We start from the raw sequence: 20,423 nt of genomic DNA on the forward strand, positions 1-20,423 counted from the left end.
CCTGAGGAAGGTAGATGTGTAGGAGAATGGGTGTAACCGGTGCCTGAGGAAGGTAGACGTGTAGGAGAATGGGTGTTACCGGTGCCTGGGGAAGGCAGACGTGTAGGAGAATGGGTGTTACCGGTGCCTGAGGAAGGTAGACGTGTAGGAGAATGGGTGTTACCGGTGCCTGAGGAAGGTAGACGTGTAGGAGAATGGGTGTAACCGGTGCCTGAGGAAGGTAGATGTGTAGGAGAATGGATGTTACCGGTGCCTGAGGAAGGTAGATATGTAGGAGAATGGGTGTTACCGGTGCCTGAGGAAAGTAGATGTGTAGGAGAATGGGTGTTACCGGTGGCTGAGGAAGGTAGATGTGTAGGAGAATGGGTGTTACCGGTGCCTGAGGAAGGTAGACGTGTAGGAGAATGGGTGTAACCGGTGCCTGAGGAAGGTAGATGTGTAGGAGAATGGGTGTTACTGGTGGCTGAGGAAGGTAGATATGTAGGAGAATGGGTGTTACTGGTGGCTGAGGAAGGTAGACCTGATAAGTGTGTAACAGTCTTTGCTCTTCCACTGCAGAACACGAGGGTCCGGTGAGCTGCGTGTGCATCAGTCCAGAAGGTCTGCGCGTCCTATCCTGCACTAGAAGCGGAGAGCTGGGGGTTCTGGATGTGCCCTCCCGGGGTTACCAGACTCTAATGCGCTCACATACAGACTCTCTTCTAGCCTACTCCACCCACCCATCTCAGCCTCAGCTGGCCACTGTGTCCAAGGACAACACGATCCGAATCTGGGACCTGTGTTCTCTGCAGCAGGTAATGTGGCACCATGCACAGGTCTCTTATGTTGTGTCGCAGGCTTCTGTATAAACATTGACTCTTAGCAAGAAGTGTACCCGATCGCATAACAGGCCTGTGCAACAGTGATGCCAATCTCACCAACTTGTACCCTTGTGGTGAGGTTATATGTAACTTCTGAAGCTGACATCATTGCTGTGTAACGTGATCCCTGTGATCTCACAGCCAGCAGAGGTTCTCATTGCTGAGCTCCCCATGTGTAATAATGTGACATCCCTATAAATCAGCATCTAGTGTCCGTAACCTGCGTGACAATGGCTCACAAGATTCAACCGTCTGCAGTATGATTCAGTGCTCATTGGTGGGTCCCATCCCACAGTCCAGCAGCAGCGGTGGGTGCACCCTTGCGTTCAGCAGCGCAGGCTGAGCAGTACCAGGCAGGAGCTGTCCTGTTCCCTATTGCAGGTGTTAGCAGGGCTCCTGGGCATAGGCGAATCTAGAAATATGGTAATGGGTGGTCCCAGATCTAGACCTATGAGAAGGTGGACCTTTGCGCGGCGTAGTGGCATAATGGGAAGGAGGCGTGGCCCCATGGGAAGGAGGCGTGGCATCACAAAAAGGGGTGTGGTATTACAGTTTAGACCATACACAGTAATGCCCATTACACATTTTAGCAAACTCTGTAATACCCATTACACATAAAGCCACACATCGTAATGCCCAGTACACATTGTGCCACACATCATGATGCCCATTACATACTATATAACAAACCGTAATGCCCATTACATATTTGCCACATAAGTGCTGCTTACCTACGTGCTCATTGCTAGGGGGTTCTTGCTTGGTGGCACCATAGTACCCATTACACATGATGCAGCACACATAATGCCCCTTACACATGATGCTGCACACATAATGCCCCTTACACATGATGCTGCACACATAATGCCCCTTAAACATGATGCTGCACACCGTAATGCCCCTTACACATTAAGCTGCACATTATGCGTAATGCCCCCATATACCGCCACTTGTAGCCCCCCCTAAGCAATGCCCACAAAAGTGCCACTTACTGTACATTTTTATCAGCGGTGTAGCTAGGTGCCATGGTGCCCGGAGCAAGGTCATATTTCGCGCCCCCCCCCCCCCCCGGTAATGAATTGGGGGTGTGGCTAACATGCGTTGGCATGTTACTTTTGAAATATATGACACTGTGGCAGAATCTGCTGTGCAATATAAGACGCTGTAACGGAATTTGCTGCGCCATATAAGACCCTGTAATAGAATCTGCTGCGCTATATAAGACCCTGTAACGGAATCTGCTGCGCTATATAAGACCCTGTAATGGAATCTGCTGCGCTATAGAAGACCCTGTAACGGAATCTGCTGCGCTATATAAGACCCTGTAACGGAATCTGCTGCGCTATATAAGACGCTGTAACGGAATCTGCTGTGCTATATAAGACACTGTAACGGAATCTGCTGCTATATAAGACGCTGTAACGGAATCTGCTGCGCTATATAAGATGCTGTAACGGAATCCACTGCGCTATATAAGACGCTGTAACGGAATATGCTGCTCTATATAAGACGCTGTAACGGAATCTCCTGCGCTATATAAGACGCTGTAACAGAATCTGCTGCTATATAAGACGCTGTAACAGAATCTGCTGCTATATAAGACGCTGTAACGGAATCTGCTGCGCTATATAAGACGCTGTAACGGAATCTTTCTGCGCTATATAAGACGCTGTAACGGAATATGCTGCTCTATATAAGACGCTGTAACGGAATCTCCTGCGCTATATAAGACGCTGTAACAGAATCTGCTGCTATATAAGACGCTGTAACGGAATCTGCTGCTCTATATAAGACGCTGTAACGGAATCTGCTGCGCTATATGAGACACTGTAACGGAATCTGCTGCGCTATATGAGACACTGTAACGGAATCTGCTGCGCTATATAAGACGCTGTAACGGAATCTGCTGTGCTATATAAGACGCTGTAACGGAATCTGCTGCGCTATATAAGACGCTGTAACGGAATCTGCTGCGCTATTTAGGACACTAACGGAATCTGCTGCGCTATATAAGGCCCTGTAACGGAATCTGCTGCGCTATATATGTAGCTGTAATGGAATCTGCTGCTTATATAAGAACCTGTAACGGAATCTGCCGCGCTATATAAGACACTGTAACGGAATCTGCCGCGCTATATAAGACACTGTAACGGAATCTGCTGCACTAGATAAGACACTGTAACGGAATCTGTTGCGCTATATAAGACGCTGTAACGGAATCTGCTGCGCTATATAAGACACTGTAACGGAATCTGCTGCGCTATATAAGACACTGTAACGGAATCTGCTGCGCTATATAAGACACTGTAACGGAATCTGCTGCGCTATATAAGACACTGTAACGGAATCTGCTGCGCTATATAAGACGCTGTAACGGAATCTGCTGCGCTATATAAGACACTGTAACGGAATCTGCTGCGCTATATAAGACACTGTAACGGAATCTGCTGCGCTATATAAGACACTGTAACGGAATCTGCTGCGCTATATAAGACCCTGTAACGGAATCTGCTGCGCTATATAAGACGCTGTAACGGAATCTGCTGTGCTATATAAGACACTGTAACGGAATCTGCTGCTATATAAGACGCTGTAACGGAATCTGCTGCGCTATATAAGATGCTGTAACGGAATCCACTGCGCTATATAAGACGCTGTAACGGAATATGCTGCTCTATATAAGACGCTGTAACGGAATCTCCTGCTCTATATAAGACGCTGTAACGGAATCTCCTGCGCTATATAAGACGCTGTAACAGAATCTGCTGCTATATAAGACGCTGTAACAGAATCTGCTGCTATATAAGACGCTGTAACGGAATCTGCTGCGCTATATAAGACGCTGTAACGGAATCTTTCTGCGCTATATAAGACGCTGTAACGGAATATGCTGCTCTATATAAGACGCTGTAACGGAATCTCCTGCGCTATATAAGACGCTGTAACAGAATCTGCTGCTATATAAGACGCTGTAACGGAATCTGCTGCTCTATATAAGACGCTGTAACGGAATCTGCTGCGCTATATGAGACACTGTAACGGAATCTGCTGCGCTATATGAGACACTGTAACGGAATCTGCTGCGCTCTATAAGACGCTGTAACGGAATCTGCTGTGCTATATAAGACGCTGTAACGGAATCTGCTGCGCTATATAAGACGCTGTAACGGAATCTGCTGCGCTATTTAGGACACTAACGGAATCTGCTGCGCTATATAAGGCCCTGTAACGGAATCTGCTGCGCTATATAAGACACTGTAACGGAATCTGCTGCGCTATATATGTAGCTGTAATGGAATCTGCTGCTTATATAAGAACCTGTAACGGAATCTGCCGCACTATATAAGACACTGTAACGGAATCTGCCGCGCTATATAAGACACTGTAACGGAATCTGCTGCACTAGATAAGACACTGTAACGGAATCTGTTGCGCTATATAAGACGCTGTAACGGAATCTGCTGCGCTATATAAGACACTGTAACGGAATCTGCTGCGCTATATAAGACACTGTAACGGAATCTGCTGCGCTATATAAGACACTGTAACGGAATCTGCTGCGCTATATAAGACACTGTAACGGAATCTGCTGCGCTATATAAGACGCTGTAACGGAATCTGCTGCGCTATATAAGACACTGTAACGGAATCTGCTGCGCTATATAAGACACTGTAACGGAATCTGCTGCGCTATATAAGACCCTGTAACGGAATCTGCTGCGCTATATAAGACCCTGTAACGGAATCTGCTGCGCTATATAAGACACTGTAACAGAATCTGCTGCGCCATATAAGACACTGTAACAGAATCTGCTGCGCCATATAAGACACTGTAACGGAATCTGCTGTGTTATATAAGACACTGTAACGGAATCTGCTGTGCTATATAAGACACTGTAACAGAATCTGCTGCGCTATATAAGACACTGTAACCAGGGGCATAACTACACTAAGGCAGCCACCGCCACCGCTTGGGGGAGCGAGTGGCAGCGATGTCTCTGTGGGCGCCGGCATCCAGCACGGAAAATCTTGCGCACCCACCGCCCGTCGAGTCAGCTGGTGGCTGGCTCAGCCCACCCATATCAATGCTCTGGCCGGCTCACGATGTGACGTGCTGGCGTCACACCATGCTCTCCCCCGCCCTGCGCTGTACTCCTCCTGAGTCAGTACAGCGCAGGGCGGGGGAGAGCGCGGTGTGACGCCAGCACGTCACATCCCGAGCCGGCAGAGTACAGGAGGCAGGAGAAGATGCAGCCGGGACACTACGAAAGTGAGTTGGGCATAAATACGGAGCAACTACTAGTTGCTAATGAAAGGCCCACCGGCGCCGCTCCCCTATCTGTCCCTGTCGCCGCACAGAGGTGATCTTCTCCTGTCCCCCAGCTCCGCAGCCGCATTGCACCAGAAGTAGGCGCCGTCTCCAGGCACCGCTGCCAGGTATAGCTCATAAGCAGCTGTTCCAGGGCCAGTGCAAGTTATGAATGCTTCTCACCAGTCCACTCCAGCAGCTTGTCAGCAGACAGGCAGCCCAGCACGGAGGTATTCTGTTTTGAAAGGGAGGGGGAATGCACATGCCCCAACACTATGTGTGCCCATGCAATATGTGTGTCAGTGTGCCCCTAGTGCCCAAGCAATGTGTCCTTGTGTGTCAATGTGCCCCTGGTACCAATACAATGTGTGTATTGGTGTGCCCCTGGCCCCCTGCAATGTATATGTGTGTCAATGTGCCCCTAGTGCCCAAGCAATGTGTCCTTGTGTGTCAATGTGCCCCTGGTGCCAATGCAATATGTGTGTCAGTGTGCCCCTGCAATGTATATGTGTGTCAATGTGCCCCTAGTGCCCAAGCAATGTGTCCTTGTGTGTCAATGTGCCCCTGGTGCCAATGCAATATGTGTGTCAGTGTGCCCCTGCAATGTATATCTGTGTCAGTGTGCCCCTAGTGCCCAAGCAATGTGTCCTTGTGTGTCAATGTGCCCCTGGTACCAATACAATGTGTGTATTGGTGTGCCCCTGGCCCCCTGCAATGTATATGTGTGTCAATGTGCCCCTAGTGCCCAAGCAATGTGTCCTTGTGTGTCAATGTGCCCCTGGTGCCAATGCAATATGTGTGTCAGTGTGCCCCTGCAATGTATATGTGTGTCAATGTGCCCCTGGTGCCCCATCTCTCTCGGCTGTCTTTATCTCTCTCTCGGCTTCCTTTATCTCTCTCTCTCTGCTGTCCTTATCTCTCTCTCTCTCTCTGCTGTCCTTATCTCTCTCTCTCTCTCTCTCTGCTGTCCTTATCTCTCTCTCTCTCTCTGCTGTCCTTATCTCTCTCTCTGCTGTCCTTCTCTCTCTCTCTCTCTCTCTCTCCGCTCTTTCTGCTGTCCCGCTCTCCCATGTCTTTTCTGTTTCTGTTGTCCTTTTGTCTCTCTCCACTCTTAGTGAGTACATGCATCCTGGCAAAATATATATATATATATATATATATATATATTTGTGTGTGGGAGGGGGGGGCGCCACAATTTTTTTAGCAGGGGGGAGCAAAATTTATAGTTACGCCACTGACTGTAACGGAATCTGCTGTGCTATATAAGACACTGTAACAGAATCTGCTGTGCTATATAAGACACATATAAGAAAGATTCACACCCCCCCCCCCCCCACAAATCCCCCAAACCCCATGATTATCCCCATAATTATTTATCTTTAGTAAAAAACTAAAATCCACCTTGAGAAGAGCAGGGTGGCAGCAGAAACCAGAGAGATCCCCCCTCCCCGGACCCCACCAAACCCCATGATTATTCCCTCAATTCTTTATTAAAAAAAAATAAAAATAAAATAAATCTACCTTGAGGAGCACAGCACAGACATTCTGTGTAGAGGCAGGGGAGGAGTCTTCCTTTTTTCTGCTGCTCAGCGCTGCCCGGGAGCCGGCCCGAGCAGCAGCAGCAGCAGCTTGGATAGGGACTGGACTGGACTGGAGCAGTGAGTCACGTGACGTGACCTCATTGTTTTCGCGCTGGCAGGCCGGGACCAGGTGAGCAGGGCAGACGGGGGTAGGCGCCGGGCAGGGCAGCCACTGGCGCACACTGCCCTGCGTGTGTGAAATTAATTATTGCAGGGCAGCAGGACTTCACCTCATTTGCGGAGGGGGGACAGCGTCCTGCGCCCCAACTGCGCCCGGAGCGTGTGCTACGCCTCTGATTTTTATATGAGCCTTCGCTGCTGCTGCAGGGAGAGATGGAGAGCGCAGCACAGAGCACAGCTCCCACTCCCCTCCTGGTGTCCCCTCTAGCCGAGTGGACATTTGAAATAAAATATTGTGCGTACTGTTGTTGTGCGTGACGTCGGGGGAGCACGCCGGGCGCCGGCACCACATGATTAAAGGGAGGGCGGGCTGAGGTGAAAGCAGGGAGAAGAATTGGAGCAGAAGCTGCAGGGGTGACAGTCATTGACAGCTGGGCAGAGAACAGGGGGCTGCCCGGCTGTATTCAGAGCACTGCAGGCAGTGGCGTAACTAGATACATGTGGGCCCCATAGCAAAAGTTTGTAAGGGTCCCTATTTATTACCTTATGCTGAAAAATGTATACAGCACATGATACTTTGACAGGCAAAGTGGGCCCCTCTCAGCTCTGGGCCCCATAGCAGCTGCACCCCATGCACCTATGGTAGTTACGCCCTTGACTGCAGGTCACGGCTATTTGAAATAATACCCCTTTCACAACAGAAAATGCAGGGATTTACCCGGGAATATGGTCCCAGGATCATTTAGGGACATTCCCAGGCTGACCCCTTATACACCAGCCTAGTCCCTGCATTTTCTGGTGTGAGGGGGAGAGACAACCACTCCCCTCTCCCTACCCCCCTTTAACCAACCAGCTATATCTTCGGAACCAACTGACCCATTTACATGAGACCAGTATCATATTGAAGAACTTTTGAGTTGGCTTTGAATGATTTTGGTCCCGTGAAACTGGGCTGTTTGGTTCCAGAGAAACAGTCATGAAATTACATTTAAGAAATGAAAAAAAAAAAAAACGGTTTAACCTCAATATCCCTGGAACTAATTAACTCATATGGATACAGCCTGGTATCAGATTGAAGGCCCAGCGATTTAGGTTCGACTAAGATCAACCTCGAGCTTCAGTGATGCCGAAGGGGGAACTGGCAGCCGTTGAACTGGGTGGGGGTCGGAATTAGCGGGTCCCATGTTATCCTATAGGGAAAACATTCCAGATTTGCCTGGCAGTATCTCCGGTTCCCAAGGGGCTAGAGACATGGGGCTGGGCTCGTTGGAAAGCCCAATCCCTCAGCTACAAAATGGGTAGTCATGTGCACCCCCGGACCACCCCCTAGATTCGCCTATGCTCCTGGGACAGAGCTGAGTAACTGTGCAGCAGCAGAGGGTGCGTTACAAAGCTCCATTGGAAGAGCAGGATCCCACTGTGAACCAGCAGGTGCCCCTCTAGGAGCCCGGAGGCAGGAGTCTCCATTCCCTCTGGGAGTTACACCCCTGGTGTGACTTCTGAAGCTTGGTTAATGGGCCAGGGATGTGGCTGGGCCTCAAGGCTGAGCTTACAGTAAATCTGTTTGGGACTCTGCTTCTGTAATATCTGGTTGCTAGATCTACAGTGTCTAGATAGACAGTCAATAGGTCTACCATAAAAGGTCGACATGAATTAAAAATCCCTGTCTGCATAGGAGGAGAATATTATAGCGAGCCCAGCGAGCATACGCATTACACTACGTGGGGTCCATGCCGACATTCACAACAATTAAAAAAAACAACAACTCATGTCGATCTTTTTACGTGTCTACCTTTTTCATGTTGACCTATTGAATGTCGACCTTTTGAGGTCGACCTATTCTCTGTCTATCTAGACACTGTCTGTAGTGATCCCTGCAGGATTACAGGAGGGCACGGCGCTGGGGGATAGGGGGCCCCGGGCTGGGCCCAATGACATCACTAATGTGGGCAGGCCCTCCTGCTAACTTCTCTATTGGGGCATTCCTCGCCAACACAGCCTCACACTGCCAACACGGCCTCACCCTGCCAACACAGCCTCACCCTGCTAACACAGCCCCAACACAGCCTCACCCTGCCAACACAGCCTCACCCTGCCAACACCGCCTCACCCTGCCAACACCGCCTCACCCTGCTAACACAGCCTCACCCTGCCAACACAGCCTCACCCTGCCAACACAGCCTCACCCTGCCAACACCGCCTCACCCTGCCAACACCGCCTCACCCTGCTGTTAATGGCGATTAAATATGACCAGAGAGACAATAAGTGAAAAGCGCAGGTTACGTATTATGTCCGCAACCTACGTACCTTTTATACCTAACTACGTGCGAACAAAACGTAGCGCAGCGTAGCGTAACTTTATTGTATATTATACACCAAGAACCGATACCTTAATAAGAGATCCCTTCGCAGTACTTTGTCTCTAATCTGCGAATATACCTTTAAGGACAGTGTCCGTAATATACCTTTATCGCAAAATGCGAATAACAGACACAAACCACAGTATAGAAGTAAGGAGATAAGAACTCCACAAAAAGGTTGTATTTAAGTCCCTAATGGACAAAAGGGGGTTACAGGAATAGAAAATACAGGTGTAACAGGTAATACAATAGACTAACAATAAAATACTATAATCAGGCTCTGCTAAGGGGAAGGAAACAGATACAAGACACAATCAGCCAACAATACAAATAAGGATAAATACCGTGAATGCAACCGTTTACCGTCTCATCAAATATGCGAAGCGCAGTCCGGTCAGAGCTCGCTATCGTTCAGGAATGAACTATAGCCCGGTAGAAAGTCAGGGAAAGGTAGATGTGCCGAAGAGACTTTGGCTGCTCTGGGTCGCCTATCTTATAGGGTCAGAAAGGGGAGGTCAAAGGCCGTTCTCATTGGTCAGAGGTCGTATGTCAGGTCAGCTGTGATTGGGGGGTAAGATGATACACCTGGTTTGGCTAGGTCCAGGGGAGTGAACTTTAGGAGTCCTTTGTTTGATGGTTTCGGCGTCAGCAGTGATAAGAACCGGTTTCATCTAGATTCCTTTGTTACATACTTTCAACAGAAACTGTCCCTGGAATATGGATTATGTCCATAACTATCGGGCCGTGTATATTGCGAAATATTCGCAATGACCGGAATACTTCGCACAATGAACGGAACGGAACGGTACTAAACATGATACAGACAGATGTATGCAGGGCTAACTAAGCTATGTGTGGCGTTCTAAACCTTTAACTACATTTTACTTAGTGTCAGTATGTATTTATGAATTTATGTGTGATAGTATGGCTACTCTTCTGGTCCACTTTGTCACACATACTCGGGTATGGAAACTTTATTTGCGCAACTCTGCGAACCAAAATGGCGGCCATACTATCCTAAAATGGCGTGTGTGCAACTAGACTTCCACACTGCTAACACAGCCCCAACACAGCCTCACCCTGCTAACACAGCCCCAACACAGCCTCACCCTCCAACACGGCCTCACCCTGCCAACACGGCCTCACCCTGCCAACACGGCCTCACCCTGCCAACACGGCCTCACCCTGCCAACACAGCCTCACCCTGCCAACACAGCCTCACCCTGCCAACACAGCCTCACCCTGCCAACACAGCCCCAACACGGCCTCACCCTGCCAACACAGCCTCACCCTGCTAACACAGCCCCAACACAGCCTAACCCTGCCAACACATCCTCACCCTGCTAACACCGCCTCACCCTATCCATCCTCCTAACCTCTTTTGATCCTCCTATCCTGCCTCCGTTCCCCTCCGTTCCTACTTATCCTATTGTATTTCGTTTGTCCACCCACCTATTTTTAGTATGTTAACTCTTATGAGTAGGGTCCTCCTGCCTCACGTACTCACCCTACCTCTTTACCTCACCTGTGCTTCTGTCCTGTTCTTCCCTTCCTCTACTTCATCTTCGGTCTCCTCGACAACTTTGACACCTACTTCTGAACTGATGCTGATTTTAGTTCTACCAGCTATACCCCTATTTATACCGTATTTTTCAACACACTCTCTACGTTACCTTGTAATTTGTTTTTTTGTTTGCTATGTACGGCGCAGCGGACACTTTGCGGCGCCTTATAAATAAACGTACTACTACTACCCTGCCAACACAGCCTCACCCTGCCAACACCGCCTCACCCTACCAACACCGCCTCACCCTGCCCACCCTGCCAACACAGCCTCACCCTGCTAACACAGCCTCACCCTACCAACACCACCTCACCCTGCCAACACGGCCTCACCCTGCCAACACGGCCTCACCCTGCCAACATCGCCTCAGCCTGTTAACACCGCCTCACCCTGCCAACTCGGCCTCACCCTGCCAACACAGCCTCACCCTGCCAACACAGCCTCACCCTGCCAACACAGCCTCACCCTGCTAACACAGCCTCACCCTGCCAACACCGCTTACCCAACCAACACAGCCTCACCCTGCCAACACCGCCTCACCCTGCCAACACCGCCTCACCCTGCCAACTCGGCCTCACCCTGCCAACACCGCCTCACCCTGCCCACCCTGCCAACACGGCCTCACCCTGCCAACACAGCCTCACCCTGCCAACACAGCCGAGATTGAACACTATTGCATACCCTTCCCCATAGTTGTGGTTCTAGCTATCCACTCATTTAATAATAGGCAAAACCGGTGTTAGTGGCTGCCAATCAGTGTGACCATAAATCATTTGTTTTGGTCATTGCCATGTGCCTGGAGGCACCCCAGGGTGCCTAGGAACAGATTGGGTACAACTGCACTAAGTGACACACCAAGCACAGGCATGCAATGGCTACGTATGGGGCAGGCAGGATAGGTACCGAGACCTGGGGTGGCGTGAATGTTTTTTTCCTGCAGAAACACTGTCTGGATGTTGTCAAATCCTGTTTTAGTGCATTGTTCAATGTTAGTGGAGATATGTGTCATTGTTTTGTTGTATGTAGAGACCTTGTGCTTGTAATAGAGGAGCGGATTATGGGCCTGATTCCGCTTCATTTGTACTTTTGGGACGCCCTCCCCACAATGCAATAGCAGAAATGTAGCAAATACATCGCTATAATGCGAGTGCTGTGCCAGGTAGCGAAGCGCTTGCATAATACCAGTAAATAGCGATTTAAAAATAAAATGTTTGCATATCTGCGCTCACTGCTGATCTAGGTCCTATATGAGAGGGCACAGCCACACTATTGGTTATATCATCCAGCCCTAATAAATAGGCAGAACTTTTACCTCCATCTATTTTACTTTCCTAAAGCTAGAATTGCAATCCCATTCCTGTTCTCCTGTGTGTAACTGGGCTTGTTGCATTGTCTGACTTCCCTTCTGCATCTCCGTTTGCCTGATCTCCTGCCCCACTGCTCAGCCATGAAGGTTGCAGTATGCAGCGGGCTACAGTACATTTCTTATAGAAGCCGTATTAGATCAGCTTGCACAATGCAGGGGAAAGTAGAATACGCTTTTCGTGTTGCTCTTTGAGTGTCGTGCACTTACCTTTAATTTTAGAGTTTCCCAATAAAGCGATCTTCTTCCCGCTAATTGTGTTTGTGTATTATATACCGGGACTCCCATCAATTACATGTAGGTAGAAGCCAGTTCGTAAAGTATGTGGTCATCAGTTTGTGGTGTTGTTGTTAACGACCCGCGTGTATTACTTGGTGTGTATGCTGCCTATTGTCTAGTGTGTACGCACTATATTGTTAATGGTGCGCGCTCCCGCAGGTTGTTAGTGACCCCAATGTCCTCTATCCATGCAGCTCAATCCTGGCTCTATGGCAGGAATGGCCAAACTGTGGCCTCCAGCTGTTGTGAAACTACACATCCCAGCATGCCTTGCCATAGTTGTAGCGGTCCCTAATAGCAAAGCTATGGAGGGACTTGTAGTTTCACAACAGCTGGAGGGCCATAGTTTGGACATGCCTGCTCTATGGTCAGTTACAGTATACTCCTGGATGTGGCCACTTAAGTTACCTTAGAAGATTTTATTTTTTGTTTCTCCAAGATATCGTTTGTCAGTGAGTTCATGGGAATCATGAGCGACACTATCGCTGGAATATTGTCTAGTGTGTACCCAGCATTAGACTTCTTAAAAAAATATTGCGTTGGTCCATGGTGGCTGTGCCACTACCAATTCTTACAGAACTGGTAACCCCATCGCCAAGGGGCCACGCCCGATAGCCATGCAATAACAGCCACGGGTGGGGAGGGGGAAAGGGGAAGGGGAAGGGGAGGGGTGTGGGTGTCTTTGTCTCAGGTTCCCAAGCCTGTATGTGGGTCTCTTTGTCTTCGGTTCCCAAGCCTGTATGTGGGTCTCTTTGTCTTCGGTTCCCAAGCCTGTATTTGGGTCTCTTTTTGGTTCCCAAGCCTGTATGTGGGTCTCTTTGTCTTTGGTTCCCAAGCCTGTATGTGGGTCTCTTTGTCTTCGGTTCCCAAGCCTGTGTGTGGGTCTCTTTGTCTTCGGTTCCCAAGCCTGTATGTGGGTCTCTTTGTCTTCGGTTCCCAAGCCTGTATGTGGGTCTCTTTGTCTTCGGTTCCCAAGCCTGTATGTGGGTCTCTTTGTCTTCGGTTCCCAAGCCTGTATTTGGGTCTCTTTGTCTTCGGTTCCCAAGCCTGTATGTGGGTCTCTTTGTCTTCGGTTCCCAAGCCTGTATGTGGGTCTCTTTGTCTTCGGTTCCCAAGCCTGTATGTGGGTCTCTTTTTGGTTCCCAAGCCATTATGTGGGTCTCCTTGTCTTTGGTTGCCAAGCCTGTATGTGGGTCTCTTTGTCTTCGGTTCCCAAGCCTGTAGGTGGGTCTCTTTGTCTTCGGTTCCCAAGCCTGTATGTGGGTCTCTTTTTGGTTCCCAAGCCTGTATGTGGGTCTCTTTGTCTTCGGTTCCCAAGCCTGTAGGTGGGTCTCTTTGTCTTTGGTTCCCAAGCCTGTATGTGGGTCTCTTTGTCTTTGGTTCCCAAGCCTGTACGTGGGTCTCTTTGTCTTCGGTTCCCAAGCCTGTATGTGGGTCTCTTTGTCTTCGGTTCCCAAGCCTGTATGTGGGTCTCTTTTTGGTTCCCAAGCCAGAGCTGTACTGTCTTAAACTGATTGTATGAGCAGCTCTCCACCCTCACCTTTAAGATCCTCCAAGATCTGGATGAAATATTTTGGATCCATATGGAAGCGGAGCATTTTTGCACTCATTAGGTTGAGAATAGAGAGGACACGGTTCCAGAAGGCTTCCCTCGAGCTGTCAATTATAAAATTGCTCATTGGGCAGTTTAGTTCACTGCCCATGTATGAATATGAGATGTACAGACAGGTTGACAGTGTTTCCATTAGTTCCCGCTTGGTGTCCAGCTCTGATGCAATCACTTCACGGCAGAGCATGTACAGAAACATTAAATTGGTCGGTGTGAGGAAGCCAAAGGGCTGCCAGGTTCCAGTGAGAGATTTGTCTACAGACACCATCCATTCAGCAATGCGTATTGGTGACACCCGCTGCTTGCACCTGCGACAGAGGAACACCGAAAGACAGGCCAGCAGCTCGCCGGTGGATGCTTGCACCTTCTTGCATTCTGGTGGTGATAACTCTTGCTTTTCTTCAGCAGGCTCACAGTCAGGCTTCTTGCATTCTGGTGGTGATAACTCTTGCTTTTCTTCAGCAGGCTCACAGTCAGGCTTCTTGCATTCTGGTGGTGATAACTCTTGCTTTTCTTCAGCAGGCTCACAGTCAGGCTTCTTGCATTCTGGTGGTGATAACTCTTGCTTTTCTTCTGCAGGCTCACAGACAGGCTTCTTGGCAATAGTATCTTGTGAGTCCTGTGTGTAGATTGATAAGTCAACACAGGAGATGGATTTCTTTAGGCTCTCATTGACAAGATGGGTAACATCAACCTGGCCATTTATGCGCGGCCTTCTTTTAGTCATACATCGCCTCATTCGGCCGAAGAGCGACTGTCTCTTGGCAGATCTTCCTATCTCACTGTTCTCGATAGCCGTGGGCTTGGCCCCACTTGATGTGTCTTCACCAGGGGTGCTTGCCTTGTGGCAGCATGGGAATGTCAAGCAATTCCACATTCTTATTCAGTGTAATGTTCTTTATAGCACTGATTGTGGTCTGTGGTGGCTCTGATTGCTGAATATACTCCAATAATAAGGGTCTGTTTCCAGCACGTTGTATATGATGCTTCCTGGTTCAGTCCAAGGCAGCAAATAAGTCCAGCAGATTGTAGCCAGAGGTGTTCTCTGCTTACACTGGGCATTGTGACATCACAGGCTGATTGTGACATCACAGGCTGATTGTTATGTGTTATTTATGCCACTGATGATATCGAGGTAATTTCAAACAGTGATTAAAATTGGTGCAATATAGAATGTATTATCACCCTATTTAGAGCCCTATAAGGAAGATAATCCTTTTAAAAGATAGAAAATTAGATTGGACATTTGAATAATCTGAGATATAATTAGTTGAAATTCACCAAATAAAAAAAACTATTTCCCGTCAGCATACCTTCCAACATGACCCATTTCAGGAGGGACAAAATGCTCTGTTCCTGGACTTCCTTTCCAGCTGCAGATGTGCAGCTGCAGCACGGTCCAAAATTCTATAGGGGAGCTAGATCAACTGTCACTCCAAACACTGACTACAGCCAGGGACTCACTGACAGTTGGTGTGCCACCCCTCTTGGCACTTTGGGCTGTGCTGTGGCTGCAACTGTCGCTGGCTAGGAAGTCCAGATACAGAGCATTTTGTACCTCCTGGAATGGGTCATTTTGGGAGGTATGCGTCAGTAATGAACCTAGCCTTCTCCTCCTATTTATTTAGAATTGTTTCCCCTTTTATTATGAGATAGCAGCAGATCATTCATGTCTGTGGATGAAACGCTGAGATAATAGCGACTCAATGGCTATTTCCACTGGCATTGTAGCCTGTGTGCTTATGGACAGCGCCTGTGTGCTTATGGACCGGGCCTGTGTGCTTATGGACCGGGCCTGTGTGCTTATGGGCTGCGCCTGTGTGCTTATGGGCTGCGCCTGTGTGCTTATGGGCAGCGCCTGTGTGCTTATGGGCAGCGCCCGTGTGCTTATGGGCAGCGCCTGTTTTCTCATATAATATAGTATTAATAACTGACTGTAGGTAATTGTACAGTGGGTCACATGACTGTATCTTTCTAATGCCAAATACACCAATTCAGTTGCTACAGTGCCTTGCAAAAGTGTTCACGCCCCTGGAATTTTTTTTTATATTTTTGTTGCTTCACAACCTGGAATTAAAATTGATTGTGTGACGGTTTGTATCATTGCGCTCACAGAACATGCCGGCAACTTTGTAGATGGTATTTGTGAAAAGCCCATGTGGTCCTAGACACTGTCGGTCTTATGCTTGTGTCAACCTTCCATCCATGACCTTTAGTGGTGGACCCAATGTATGTTGCCCTAATATTATGCTAGTAAAATGTGCTGTTACACTGAAAGAAAGCAGGTTCTCCACCCAAATAGCACAATCCTATTGGTTAAAGTGACAATGCCCTGGAGAAAGCGTTCTACCCCTTGGTCCATTGTCTCTGATAAAAGGTCTCTCTTATGTATCCGCAAAGTGTACAATTTATTCTCTTGTGTGTGTTTGCAGCTGTATGACTTCACAGCCAATGAGGAGACTCCGTGCACTGTGACCTTTCACCCTGCCCGGCAGGCCCTGGCCTGCGGCTTCAGCAGCGGGGTGGTGAGATACTTTGATGTGACGGCTACCACTATGCAGCAGGAACACAAGTAAGTGCGGCTTTCTCACTCCTAGCCGGTTCTCTGGCCGGGGTGTAGCTGTGCTGGATGGAAGAGACAACGGGGTGGATGTAAGAAGGCTCGTTATGGGGGGGACGCGGTATCCGCACCATTATGTGCACTGATACTGCTTCTACCCCATGTATGAAGAAGTGTGGCCCCTGGTACAATGGGCCCCATTCAGGTTGGCTTGGTAAGCTGAAAACTTGCGAGCTTGCATACAGCTCGGCGACTATGTAAGTCACCGAATCCATCCGCAAATGGGGCGGCACATTCGCATAATAGACCGTGCACAAGCGCGGTCCCCAGAGCACCGGGACAGGGCCGAACTCGCACAATTGGGAGTAGACCAGAATCATCCCCAATATTTGTCCTATGTTTAATCAGAATCAGAATCAGAATCAACTTTATTGGCCATGTGTGCTTGCGCACACTAGGAATTTTTTTCGGATTTACAGTGCATCATCAAGCAGGGATGGGGGAGGGGGGGGGGGGAGAGAGGACATTGCATACATTACATTGAGGACATTACACATTACATGTAGGGGAACACATGCCCGCCGAGCTGCGCAGCGCCTAGGCAGCCATCAGCGGCGCCACTGGTCGTTGCAGCAGTTGGTAGGTGACAATATGAGCAGGGACAGTACAATTTATACACAGGGAACACATACCCGCCAAGCAGCACATCGCCTAGGCAGCCATCAGCGGCGCCACTGGTCGATGCAGCAGTCGGTAGGTGACCATATAAGCACGGACAGAACAGTTTGTCACACAGGGAACACATGGAAAAACCTACCCGCCGAGCAGCACAGCGCCTAGGCAGCCATCCGCGGCGCCACTGGTCGCTGCACCAGCCAGGCAGGTAACACAAGGGGGTTACATAGCTGAGATGCACAGTTCCTTGGCAGCCATTTGCGGCGCCATCTTGGATCTTCCTGTAGGGAGAGCCGTGGGCGGCATGGATGGTGGTGGCGGCGATGGGGGGTTGGGGGAAGAGAGAGAGAGTCACCGAAGCCTGGGCAGAGTCAGTCAGGACTGGGGCTGGAGTTGGAGGGGGGAGGGGGGAGAGAGTCAGTGGGGCCTGGGCAGGGTCAGTGAGGCCTGGGAGATGGAGTTGGGCCCTGGGTCTCTCTCCTGGGGATGAGAGCACATGATCCTGCCAGCACTGAGCAGTGGGGGCTACCACTGGGGCCCTCATGCAGCTTCCCCTCACCTCTCCCTCCGCTGGTCGCCGGGAGCCTGGATGCCGCAATTTCCGGTGTCTGTGTGGGGCCTCCGCTAGGCCAGACCACCGCTGTCTCTGTGGGGGGCGCCCCCAGATTAATGGTGCTGCGTGGGGGGAACCGTCGCTCTGCTGGGCTCCGGCCGTCCTGCTCTGTCTGACTCCTGTTCACTGCCGGGGGTTAAGGGGTGGCCGCCCGCAGGCTGATGGTGCTCCGGCCATCCTGCTCCTGATCACCGCCGGGGGTTAAGGGGGGGGGGCCGCCCGCAGGCTGATGGGGCGGAGGGAACCGCCGCGATGCTGGGCTCCGTCCTTCATGCTCACCGTTCACCGCCGGGGATTAAGGGGGGCCGCCCGCAGGCTGATGGTGCTGCGGGAGGGGCGAAGGGAACCGCCGCGCTGCAGCTCCGGCCGTCCTGCTGCTCCTGCTGCTGTGCTCCGGTGCTCGACGCTCACCGCCGGGGGTGTACGGTGCTCACCGCCGGGGGAGCACAGCACTGCCTCCTCTCCCCATCGCCGCCACGATTGATGCCGCCCGCTGCTCCGGAGGCCGGGGATGGTGGAGCTCCGTGGATGGGGGACCGGAGCTCCATGTGCATGCGACCTCCCCGGCCTCCACCGGAAGTAATAGAAATGTACTTTCCCGAAAAGACCCCGTATTGTCACTGGTGCTCAGCGGGAGACCCTTCATTACATCCTGTAGCAGAGCAGATGACGGGCGGCTGTCAGTCACTCCCATGATGACAGTATTTTCTATTGATCTGTTTGTACACCAGGCAGCACCGAGGTGCCATTACTGGCCTTCTCTTCTCTCCTGATGGCGGGCTGATGTACAGTGCCTGCACTGCGGGATCTCTGGCTCTCTACAGCATCGGACACCAGGAACAGCATGTTCTACGGGTGCTTGGTGAGTGATGACATCATAGCTAGATGGACGCTCACATATTACACAGCGCAATACATGTGACCCGTCACATTGCCCCAGTGCTGTGAAGCCGGAATCCTTCTTGATCATCCAAATGCTTCTCTTCACCCCTCTCCTTCACGTACACTATTCCTTCTGTTCCCTTCTCTTCTGTCGGACTGCAAAGGTCTAAACACTGTCTAATGCGCAGGTAACGTGGTGTGCAAGAACTCCGAGCAGGGGCCCCAGTCTCTGTCGCTGAGCATGGACGGATGTCTCCTGGCGTTCGTTGGACCTATCGAGTACACCGTGACTGTCATGCACGGCCGGTCATTAGATGAGGTACTTCTAGAACATTGGCTTAAAGCCCAGTTTAGTGTCTGCCCTCTGACCCCGGTACACCTCGTCCTCCTCTTCTGTAGCAGGAGCTCTCTTGGAAGAGCCGGTTCTCTCTGCCTCCTCGTCACTTGTTGTTCTTGTTCCTTCAGCTCCTGCGCATTGATGTCAGCATCCTGGATCTAGGCAGCACTAAGCTGGACTGTGCCCTGAGCCTCGCATTCAGCCCGCTTCGCCCCTATCACTTGCTGGTCTCCACTTCCGGCAACAAGATCTTGTGGCTGGATCCTAAGACCGGACGTCTCACCAGAGAGGTGAGGGTTCTAGACCATAAAACACCAGATTTAGCACTTTGGTCTACATAATCACTGCAGCAGGTTACGCGTTTCGCCAGGAGACCAGCGGTAAATGATCGTAATAAATACACATTTACATTTTGGATATCTCAGAAGCAGCAGACTCAGGTGGTACATCTGTCTATCCGCATGTCAGTGTTGGGTAAATAAAGAACCAGATTTACAGGTGTTTGGTAAAACCGTTGTTGTGGTGATGTCCCACATGTAGGTGACACCTCTGATCTTCCTCAGGTGACACAAGTACATAAACAGCACTGCTACACCCTGGCAGTTAGTGACGACAACCGCTTCCTGCTGACTGCTGGGGACCGAATGATCAAAGTCTGGAACTATAGTCTGGCTGGAATCACCCGCCCACAGGTAACGTGACCAAATAACGCTGTCTGGTTTCTCCTCTTTGTGGTGTCATTCTGTGGTTGCTATGGTTTATCGTCCTCCCATGATGCATCTGTGCATTCACGTCCCTGTATCTTGGCTTCTCCCCCCTTTCAGGTGTTCATCGGACACTCGGAACCTGTGCAGCAAGCGGACTTCTCCCCAGATCAGCAGAGTGTGATCACTGCTGGAGACGCCATTTTTATTTGAGATTTCCAAGCGGCCCCCGATGTTCCAGTTAGAAGGTAATGTTTTTTTTATTTATGTGCTCCTTTTATTTTGTATGTGTGTTTTTGGTAACTTTTAATTGTTATTAGCCTGCTGGTTTTTCTTTACTTATATACTAACAGACAATTTTTATTTTATTTTACTAGCTTCATCCCTGGTGGAGGTTCAACGTTTGCCCGCCAGTTGAGTGTAAATGGTCCTTTACCCTCTGCCATCCATTCCAGCACTGGTAAGTGGATCAGTAGAGTTATGGAAAAAAAGGTTTTCAGGGAACCACCTGCGCTCACACGGAACAAGCTGCTAAGGGATCACACAAATAGGGGCTACCAAACCCCAAATGACATATATAACAAGACAAAAGAGTAGATCCCAACAG

The 20,423-nt window shown here is 49.9% G+C and overlaps 1 protein-coding gene and 1 long non-coding RNA gene across 2 annotated transcripts; one reads left to right on the top strand and one right to left on the bottom strand.

Annotated features, from left to right (window-relative positions):
• Positions 1-13,688: 13,688 nt before the first annotated feature.
• LOC146021123 (cyclin-dependent kinase 5 activator 1-like) lies at positions 13,689-14,922 on the bottom strand. The gene has a single exon (XM_083154923.1). It carries the CDS (start codon positions 14,920-14,922, stop codon positions 13,942-13,944), a length of 981 nt encoding a protein of 326 aa, XP_083011049.1. The 3' UTR covers positions 13,689-13,941.
• Positions 14,923-17,701: 2,779 nt separating this feature from the next.
• LOC146019998 (uncharacterized) lies at positions 17,702-20,412 on the top strand. Its single transcript, XR_014450704.1, has 3 exons — positions 17,702-18,755; positions 18,964-19,402; positions 19,676-20,412. It is a non-coding gene; the product is annotated as an uncharacterized LOC146019998 (long non-coding RNA).
• The last annotated feature ends 11 nt before the right edge of the window (positions 20,413-20,423 follow it).

The sequence above is a fragment of the Crinia signifera genome, chromosome 7 (assembly GCF_055691185.1).
Source record: "Crinia signifera chromosome 7, ASM5569118v1, whole genome shotgun sequence".
Lineage (NCBI taxonomy): Eukaryota > Metazoa > Chordata > Amphibia > Anura > Myobatrachidae > Crinia > Crinia signifera.

Excerpts from the sequence above, each read along its gene's own strand:
- LOC146021123 (XM_083154923.1), bottom strand. The coding sequence starts at position 14,922 with ATGTGGAATTGCTTGACATTCCCATGCTGCCACAAGGCAAGCACCCCT.